Here is a 10,296-nt window from a genome sequence, read left to right as displayed (position 1 = left end):
ATTAATCTGTCGTGTTTTTAACATATGATATAAAAAGTTTTGAAGATAAATTTTACTTTTACAGTAAAAATCTAATATTTACCGCCAAATACTTGAGGCCACCAAGGGGAAAAAAGGGCCCCTGATGGCTCCTCATATTAACAATATTAATATTAATTTAGCAATGTCAATATAAACCCACTTAAACCTCCAGGAGTTGAGACACAGAGTTTGAAACTGGGACAATCCCAGACGAAGTATCAGCTCAGTTCATCAAACATTCTCCCACCTGTTGACCGTCACCTCTCACCGAACGTGTCCCTCCTCTGTCGTCGTGCAGGTATAAACTGAGGAGGCCTCAGGTGTCGCGGCTGCAGTTGTACTTGCGGAGTGGAAAATCGCTCTCGCACAGACGTTGTGCGCTCGCGTTCACTCCCTTGCGAGATAGGTTTCCTTCTCGTGGATCTGTTTTGTGCGCTCGCATCATGTGAACATGGTTTTTATGTGAGTGACTTTTGACTAGTTGGGATTTAGGGGCGGATTGAAATACTGCCAAGATGTTGACGGTCGAGCAGCTCACTCTGAGCTTCAGAAACATGTGGGTGACGTCCATCTTTATTTACAGTCTGTGATCAAAACCTTCCCAATATGTCACCAGGGTATAAGTGGTACATGATGTTTCACCAGGGATCAATAAAGTTTTATCTGAACAGTAACATTCATTCACAAACTTGACTCCTCCCACCTGTGAGGTGCAGTTCCACCTTTGCTTCATGTTCACCAGAGGAAACCCTGCTGTTTCACAATAAAAGCAGAGAAAAACAGAGCTGCAGTGAGAGGAGGAGCAACACAGGAAACAAAGGTCAGCGTCAACGTCTCACTCCAGAAATGAAAGTAAAGTCTGTCAGAGCAACAACTGAGCTGCAGCGGAGACGAGTCTGTTTCTCTCTGACAGAAAATTAAAGTGAGTCCATCAGGTCTTTGTCAACAACACAGCAGAGTCTCTACCAAACACTGGTGAGTACAGCTGATCATATTTACTGTTTGAACAACCAGCACTAACACAAATCTTCATCTCTACTCAGGTGGAAGTTTCACTCTCTTCATTTCATACTGACACTTGTGAAATGGGTCACAATATAACTGTGTCTGTTTGTCCACAGACCCACTATAGTCCACCTTAAACTGTCTCTGGGTCAGTTCTCAGGACCTTTCTACCTCCTTACTGAGTCTCTGTGCTTTACACTTTACTTTCACTCATTTCCTGCTTTTATTACTGTTAAGTTATCACTTCCTACAGCTGTAATACATTGTACTTCCTCCAGCTGTTTCACAATAAAAGCTTTTCACCTGTGAACGAGTATCAGGCCTTTTATTGTGAAGCAGCAAGAGGAAATACATTATGTTTGTCACCAAGTAAGTGGAACGTTACCTGCTAAAAGTCTATATATTTCATGGGTCTTCCACATGGGAGTAGAAAGATGGCTCAACAGCGCCCCCTAGAAACTTTCAACGAGGCAATACTCGCCCTGTGTTTCACCTACAAATTCAGTAGGAACATGTAACATGCCAAGACTTACAGAAAAGCCTCCGGCACCCATACCCTAAACCCAACAGGAAGTCAGCCATATTGAATTTATAGCATTTAGCTGCTATAAAGTCGTGTGGATGAATATTTGAGCTTTCACAGATTAAATGGTCAGTTACTCACGACTCAACTCGGTACAAGTTTCCCCGTCCCCACTGAATTATGACATAACTCAAAATTACTTTGACTAATATTACAGTTTATACTAAACGCAAAAGTCATGATTCTTCTTTGTTTTTTAAACTGATGATTAAAATATTATTTTAAATGAAATGTTTCTTTTCTTTCTCTCTCAGTGTGTCGACATGTCTGCTGCCAGCAACCTGAGATCTGAAGATCAGTTCCTGTGCTCCATCTGTCTGGATGTGTTCACTGATCCAGTCACTACACCATGTGGACACAACTTCTGTAAGAACTGCATCACTACACACTGGGACATTAGTGACAGGTGTCAGTGTCCCATGTGTAAAGAGGTTTTCTATGTAAGACCTCAGTTGAGGGTCAACACTTTCATCTCTGAGGTTGTTGCTCAGTTCAAACATGAAGCTCAACAGAAAACCAGCAGCAGCAGCTCAGAGCAACAAGTTTCCAAACCAGGAGAAGTTCCCTGTGACATCTGCACTGGAACCAAACTGAAGGCCCTGAAGTCCTGCCTGGTGTGTCTGACCTCCTACTGTGAGACTCACCTGGAGCCTCACCTGACAGTGTCAGGCCTGAAAAGACATCAGCTGATCGACCCTGTGGAGAACCTGGAAGACAGGATGTGTACGAAGCACGATAAACCTCTGGAGCTGTTCTGTCAGACCGACCAGACATGTGTCTGCGTGCTCTGCTCTGTTTTAGACCACAAGACACATGAGTTTGTTCCTCTGAAAGAAGGATATGAAGGAAAGAAGGCAGAGCTGGAGAAGACAGAGGCTGAAATTCAGCAAATGATCCAGAAGAGACGACTGAAGATTCAGGAGATCAAACACTCAGTCAAGATCAGTAAAGATGATGCAGACAGAGAGAAAGCAGAAGGTGTTCAGGTCTTCACTGCTCTGAAGGAGTCTGTTGACAGAGGCCTGAACCAGCTCATAAAGGAGATCGAAGACAAACAGAAAACCACAGACAAACAGGCTGAAGACTTCATCACAGAGCTGGAACAGGAAATCTCTGAGCTGATGAAGAGAAGCACTGAGGTGGAGCAGCTGTCACTCTCTGAAGACCACCTCCACCTCCTCCAAAGCTTCCCATCCCTGAAAGCTGCTCCACCCACCAAGGACTGGACAGAGGTCAGAGTCCGTCCACCATCATATGAGGGGACTGTGGTGAGAGCTGTGGCTCAGCTGGAGGAGACGCTCAGTGAAGAGATGAAGAAGCTGATTAATGAGGCTGAGCTGAAGAGGGTCCAGCAGTATGCAGAGGATGTGACTCTGGATCCTGATACAGCAAATCCTCAACTCATCCTGTCTGATGATGGAAAACAAGTTCACTGTGGTGATGTGAGGAAGAATCTCCCAGACAATCCAGAGAGATTTTCTCCTTGTCCCTTTGTCTTAGGAAAGCAGAGTTTCTCTTCAGGCAGATTTTACTTTGAGATTCAGGTTAAAGGAAAGACTGACTGGATTTTAGGAGTGGTCAGAGAGTCGATCAACAGGAAGGGAGACATCACACTGAGACCTCAGAATGGTTACTGGACGACATGGTTCAGAAATGGAACTGAGTACTTGGCTGCTGCTGGCCCTCCAGTCCGTCTCTCTCTGAAGTCTCAGCCTGAGAAGGTGGGGGTGTTTGTGGATCATGAGGAGGGTCTGCTCTCCTTTTATGACGTAGCTGCTGCAGCTCTCATTTACTCCTTTACTGGCTGCTCCTTCACTGGGAAACTCTACCCATTTTTCAGTCCCTGGTTTCATGATGGTGGTAAAAACTCTGCCCCTCTGATCATCTGTCCTGTCAATCAAACTGAGTAGACTATTAAATAAGTTGGTTTCAATTTTTGATTTGATGAATTGAATTATATTTATTCAAGGGAACAAATGAACATACTCAGTGTGATGCTATTAACATCTCTTCACTCTACAGAATATGATTAATGGTGATAGAGTTACACTTTATCATTAGATTATATGTATTCCATTAAACATGCAACACTTTAATTAAATGCATCAATTTCATCAACTGTGTGACAGTCACCAAAATCATGTTTTGTAAGGTCACCATGACCTCGACCTTTGAAGTTTGAGCTTAAGCCACCAAAATCAAATCAGTTAATCGTCGACTCCAAGTGAATGTTTGTCCCAAATTTGAAGAAGTTCTGTCAAGGCGTTACTGAGATATGTTGTTCACCAAAACGAGACAGACATGCAGACGGACAAACAACCCAAAAACAATATGGCTCCTTCTTTGATTGTCGTGGAGGAATAAAAGGAAGCAGCTCTTCAGACAGGCCTGTCTGAATAAAAATGTTTCCTGCTGCTTCACAGGAGGTCGTATTGATGAGGGGAGAGTTTTCCACAACTTGTAAATCACAGTCGCCTCAGTTTTTATGGTGGTTTTCAGGTAGAGCCAGTAATTAATGTTGAGCAGACCTAAGAGCCTGATTGGCTGGATAAAGGAGTTCAGCAATATACTGATGTGTTTGACCATGTAGGACTCTAAAGTTGAGCACCGATATTTTAAAATGGAGAGAAAGACCGTTACAATAATCTAAAGGAGAAGAAATAAAAGCATTAAAAAAAACACTAGACATTTGTGTCTAATTCACGGGGACATTCTCTGGGGACAGGACATCAAAAACAGGGACGGTCCCTTTAACACGGGGACGTCTGGTCAGTCTACTGCACGTTTCTGTTGATGTGAAAACACTTTCTCTAAATAGCGAGTGTGATTTCAGTCTGTATCCGGTGCGTATTTTCTCTGAGACTCGTGTAAATAGAGTAACTGCAGCACAAGGGAAGGCAGACAGGTGACATGTCAGGTGACCAGGATGCATGCGATCGGACAGCACAACATATACTGATGAGGAACAGGTGATGCTCAGAGGAGGGAAACTCAGCGAGGACAGTTAGAGGACAGACGAGGGTCTGCTGGACTCCTCATCACTGAGTCCTTTTATTAATCAGGGATACAGATGTTCAGATCTGTTCTTATGATTCCAGCTGTTTCTCCCTCATCTCTGATGTTTGATCTTTGGCTGCAGACCGTGGACAACACACCCGTCCTCCTCTTCCTCTTCCTCCTCCTCCTCCTTCCTGCTGGACGCCTCCTCTGTTTGTCCCGACAGTTTGACCTGTTGTTAGGAGGAACCTCAGACTTCAGTGTTTCTCTGTGAGATTTATGAGGGACGATGATGAATGTGACACCAGCTTCATGACACACACACACACACACACACACACACACACACACACACGTGTATCTGGACAAAATAACAACAACACCTGAACGATGTGGCTCCTCCCAGTCCAACAGATCCTGCAGTTACTCCACCGCTCTGTCACACTATTACACATGTGTAGTTACATTGTTGTGTTTATACATTTCATGTAATTTGACATATGCTCATTTGACTTGAGTTTGTAGGCGGATGTCTCCCCCCCAAACTAAGGGGTGGGCACTTCAGCAGCAGGGCCAATAGGCTTTCAGAGGTGTGAAAATAGCTTCAGTGTGTTTTCTATTATTTCATATCAAAGAGGTGCTGTGGAGCTAGTACAGTTCTTCTGTTATCAGCTCAGCACATTTACATATGCAAATGAATTAGGTTTGAAACAGGTGGACTCTGAGAGGATATATGTCATTTTTACCAGGAGACTTTTAAATGTATTTTTTTCTTTAATTCATATATACAAAACAAAAAAGTTAAAAATGCATCATGACTTTTTGACACATGTACATATCTTGTACCACTGTGTTAAAGTCAAAATATTTAAAGGAAAAAGGAAAAGTTTTTTCAGAATAAAACAATTTGTTATAAAGTAATTTGAGAAAAAAGTTGCCTACTTAATATTACAATAATAATAAGTTATTAATAAGTTTACGCCGAAAATTGTAATGTGAAGAGACAATGTCATGATTTTATAAGAAAATGTCCTTATATATCAGGAAAAGACATGGGAACAAAAGCTTTAATATTCTGAGGAATAAATTTGAACTTAACATCAAAAATAAATATTTTAGGAAAATTCAATTTTACAAAAAAGTTACTAGTTTAACTGGTTTAACTAAATACTTAGTTATAATTTTACAATTCTGCAAAGAAAAATGGTTTAAAAATGTTGTAAATTCAAGTTTTTAATTAATAATAATTATTCATTAATAACAGTAATAACCACATTCTGTTCTCAAAATATAAACATTGTTCTTGTAAAATAATGAATTTATTCTTATCTTGACAATTTTGTTGTAAGATCACTACTTTTTTATAACATATGTAAATTTTCATTTTCATTTTTTACAAAATAATTTTCAGAATCTCAGATTCAGTCGCCTGAATTCTTCGTCGTGTTGGTTTTCATGCTAAAGCAGTTTTTTTTTAAATTATTATTACTTTTTATTTATGTTATTTTTTCAGGTGTTTCTTGCATCAAATTAAGTTTCTTTTCAAGAACTTATTTCACTGCTCAGATCTGTTTCCCATGTGACATGAACATGTTGAACAAATAAAAACCATCATTTGACTTGCGTTGATTCCACATGTGACGTCTGTGTGAGGGTTGGATCAGTCTGTTTTACTGCTCACATCTTCCAGCTCTCGTCAAACACAATTCCATCTTCATCAATGTCTTCATGTCGGTTGTTTCACTGTCCTGACTCTGGCCCAGTGTCGGACATTTTTTTCACATGTTTCTAATGTTGTGTTGTTGTTTCTGCAGCTGGGAATGATTTTAACAGTCACACAAATACTAAGGTTGCCTAGCAACAAAATGTAACTATGGGTGATAATAACCTGCTGCACAAACGACCTGTGGCAGACTGTAAATAAAGATAAATAAAGATGGACGTCGCCTCTGTGACATCACCCGCAGGTTTCTGAAGCTCAGAGTGAGCTGCTCCACTGTCGCCATCTTGGCAGTGCCTGACTCCGCCCCCTTACTCCCAGCTGATCCAAAAATGGTCAAAGAGGAGGGGCTTGTTTGGATCTGAGACTTCAGTTCATGCTGGTTTGTGTCAAGCATACGTTCACCCACCTGTCACTTAAAGAGGCCACACCCCCAACCCTCCATTTCTTTAAGTCTTAATAAAATGTAAACAGGTGAGTTATATAAACAGGTGAGTTATATAAACAGGTGAGTTATATAAACAGGTGTCATGAAGGAGGAAATTATCTCTAGAGACCAAAACAGTTTCTGTACCAGGCTGTAAACATGTTTATTTCTGCTGTAAAGTTGGACATTTTAACATGGGAGTCTATGGGGACTGACTCACTGTTGGAGCCAGACTCTAGTGGCCGTTAGAGGAACTGCAGCTTCATGTTTCAGTCTGGAGGTTGATGCTTGTTTTGTTTATAAGGAGGTAAATATATTTATCCTCCACAGGTGTAATGTGAGGTGTAATTCATATTGCAGCCTCTAGGGGTCACTGGTAGGAACATGAAGCTTTGTTCAGTGCGACTGTTTCGTTTCATCACTTCCTGCTCTGAGATGAAACAGAGAATGTGGTGATGACTCTCTGACAGCTGAAGTCTGCTGAATGGGAGTGTTTGAAGAAGTAATTTTCACTCTGACGTTTCACCCAGTGGCACTTGAACGCAGCATCATCCTATAAGATGAAGCTTTGACCTTTAGCTTCCAGCTGACACAAGGCGCAGCCTCTGGTCTGATCTCACGAGGCCGCTGTCTCTCCGCCCACGATGACCTCACACTTCACAAACTGGATCTGCACATTTCTGAGCGTCGGTGTGTGTTTGGTGTTTTCCGAGGGAGACTCCGCCGCCGTGAGTCACCGCAGGTTCAGGCAGAACCTGCTGATGTCACAGCACTGGAGGACTTCCTCAGTCAGAGCTGTGCTGCTCAGTCACATTAACCCTTACCTGCCCTACAAAGTTCTCATTCATCACTTCATAGAAATGTAGAGTAAAGCTGGTATTTTATTTTGACAGCAGAGGAAGTCATTAAAATCATCTTATTCTGAAAAAGACAATATTCACACTCAGCGGTTTCATGACTCATGAACATTAATTATCTTAATTAATTGTTTAAATACATACTTGAAATGTCTTTTCAAAGTGTTTAGAAACAGGTTTCTCACTCTGTTGTTCTGAGCACAGAGGCGACTGTAACCATGAATGACATCAAGACGTCCCGACTCTTAATCTGAAAACACTACATTCAGAATCTGTTCATTTATAAAGTTAATAATTTATAAATATTATATCTGCTTAAATGACCTGTATCAAATATTATCACATTCAGATTAATAGTGGAACATTAGTGTCAAACACAATTACTGAAGGTGTTAATTCAGCTGTCAAACCTAAACCACGCCCACGCTCCTCCTCTATTAGCATTCAGGTGTGAACACGTTAAACACACACACACACACACACACACACACACACACCACACACACACACACACACACACACACACACACACACACACAGTTTGCTCATTGTGCTCAGACGCTTTAAGAGCAGTGATCCAATTCCAGGCACGTCGGCCTGCGTGGCAGATGAATGGTCTGCCTTGTTGCAGAGAGGGATAATGGAGCGGTGTGTGTGTGTGTGTGTGTGTGTGTGTGTGTGTGTGTGTGTGTGTGTGTGTGTGTGTGTGTGTGTGTGTGTGTGTGTGGATATGAGAGTCAGAGGATAAAATAGTAAAAGTGCATTGGCCTTTTCAAATGAGTGACGACTCAGGAGGAGGGGGGGCTGCATGACCTCCCTCTCACCCACATGGACTGCCAGTACACCAAGGACGAGTGTGTGTGTGTGTGTGTGTGTGTGTGTGTGTGTGTGTGTGTGCGTGTGTGTGTGTGACTTGCATGTAATATAGAGTGTGTGTATAATGTAAGAAAGCCTCAGTGTGTGTTGCTCTGACAACCAGTTTTAAGGCCTTATTCAAGTTGATGAATGTGTGTGTGTGTGTGTGAGTGTGTGTGTGTGTGTGTGTGTGTGAGTGTGTGTGTGTGTGTGTGTGTGTGTGTGTGTGTGTGTGCGTGTGTGTGTGTGCGTGTGTGTGCGTGTGTGTGTGTGTGTGTGTGTGTGTGTGTGTGTGTGTGAGTGTCTGTTGCAGTTTAGTGCCACAGAAATTCAACTTCTTCTTCTTCTTCTTCTCTGAGTCACAGTTCAGGGGTCGAATCCTTCGGAGGACGAGGTCACACCTTCGTATCCGTCGTAGACTGTGAAGGATCCTTTCCCCATGTTAACGGTCCAGGAGAGCGACCCAGGTGAATAACACCTGCCAACAACTGCTTCCATTATCAGTTACCTGATGCAGAATCACAATCCACAGCAACAAAGATACAACAGATGTTTAGTAAATGTTACGCCCATTACCTGGTGACACAACACTGGATTTAGTCCGACAATAGTAACATGTATGTATATATTTGTATATATATTTATTAATAATAATAATAATAATAATAATAAACTTTATTTAGTACAGCACCTTTTATACAAGAAATGTGGCACAAAGTGTTTTACAACAAAGAAATTACCTGCACAAAGTTCTTCACATGAAAAGACATAAAAACATCATTAAACATTAAAAGCATCGATGTAAAATGAAATAAAATAATGAATAAAATAATAAATCATAAAAAGACATTTAAAAGAAGAATTTCAGAGACAGTTAAAGGCTAAACAGAAGAATTTCTTTTAAAAAATACTCAGTGAGCGGACTTCTCTTTTTTACATATTGCACACACACATATATATATATATATATATATATACACACATATATATATATACACACATATATATATATATATGTACTGTATATACATATATATACTGTACAGTGTTGTTCAGTCACCCTGGACTCTCAGGGTGAAAGAAAACAGAAGTCTTAATTACCTTACATCACTGAAGCCCCTCAGGACCGTCTGTTCCCACCACTCCTGATCCCTTAACAACCGGTTACCGTGGCAACAGCAGCGAGCGTCATCCTCTCTGCAACAGTTCTGAGGCATCTCTATATAACGTTACATCAACATTCAACACGTTGTGAAATGTATTGTTGGTTTATGTGACAGAGGTTTTCAGCCTCTTTTAGCTCCTAGTTTTGGTTTTGTGGCTCATTCCTTTTCCAGCAGCAGCTGATTTCATCAAACCAACTCTAATAGCTGAAAATATGTTAATTTAGCATTTACAGCGTTCTCTGCTGCCCCCAAGTGGCCAAACAAATCATTTACCGCAGGTTTAACTTTAATTTTGACAGGTGACAGTCGGAGACAGACCTCTCAATAACAACAACAGCTTCAGTTCTAGAATCCGACTAATTTAAGAATTGATCTGAATTTCTCTCAGATCAGTTGTCATTTGACGTGCACCCTGATCAATCACCTGAACCGCCAATGATCTGGTTCGGGGATCAGGCGGATCATCCTGGTAGAACACGTCCGCAACCAGACAGAAGGAACCTGGACTCGCCGGATGAGAAGTGACTGGGTCTTCTTTGTGGTTCTGACACTTGAGAGGTTTGTAGCTGCAATTTAGCTGCACATTCTCACAGCTCCCTGCAGTAAGCTGTGGTGGACTGTATCACCTCTTCTGTTTTCAATGGAGAAACAAACTCAAAGAAGTT

At 41.4% G+C, this 10,296-nt stretch overlaps 1 protein-coding gene across 1 annotated transcript; it reads left to right on the top strand.

Annotated features, from left to right (window-relative positions):
• The first annotated feature begins 667 nt into the window (after nucleotides 1–667).
• On the top strand, nucleotides 668–6,225 carry LOC130163047 (E3 ubiquitin-protein ligase TRIM21-like). Its single transcript, XM_056366975.1, has 2 exons — nucleotides 668–996; nucleotides 1,864–6,225. Exon 2 carries the CDS (start codon nucleotides 1,873–1,875, stop codon nucleotides 3,517–3,519), a length of 1,647 nt encoding a protein of 548 aa, XP_056222950.1. The 5' UTR covers nucleotides 668–996; nucleotides 1,864–1,872; the 3' UTR covers nucleotides 3,520–6,225.
• The last annotated feature ends 4,071 nt before the right edge of the window (nucleotides 6,226–10,296 follow it).

Source organism: Seriola aureovittata, chromosome 3, assembly GCF_021018895.1.
Source record: "Seriola aureovittata isolate HTS-2021-v1 ecotype China chromosome 3, ASM2101889v1, whole genome shotgun sequence".
NCBI classification, from domain to species: Eukaryota; Metazoa; Chordata; class Actinopteri; order Carangiformes; family Carangidae; genus Seriola; species Seriola aureovittata.
The sequence above is the reverse complement of the archived record's forward strand: the minus strand, read 5'-3'. Positions and strand labels throughout refer to the sequence as shown.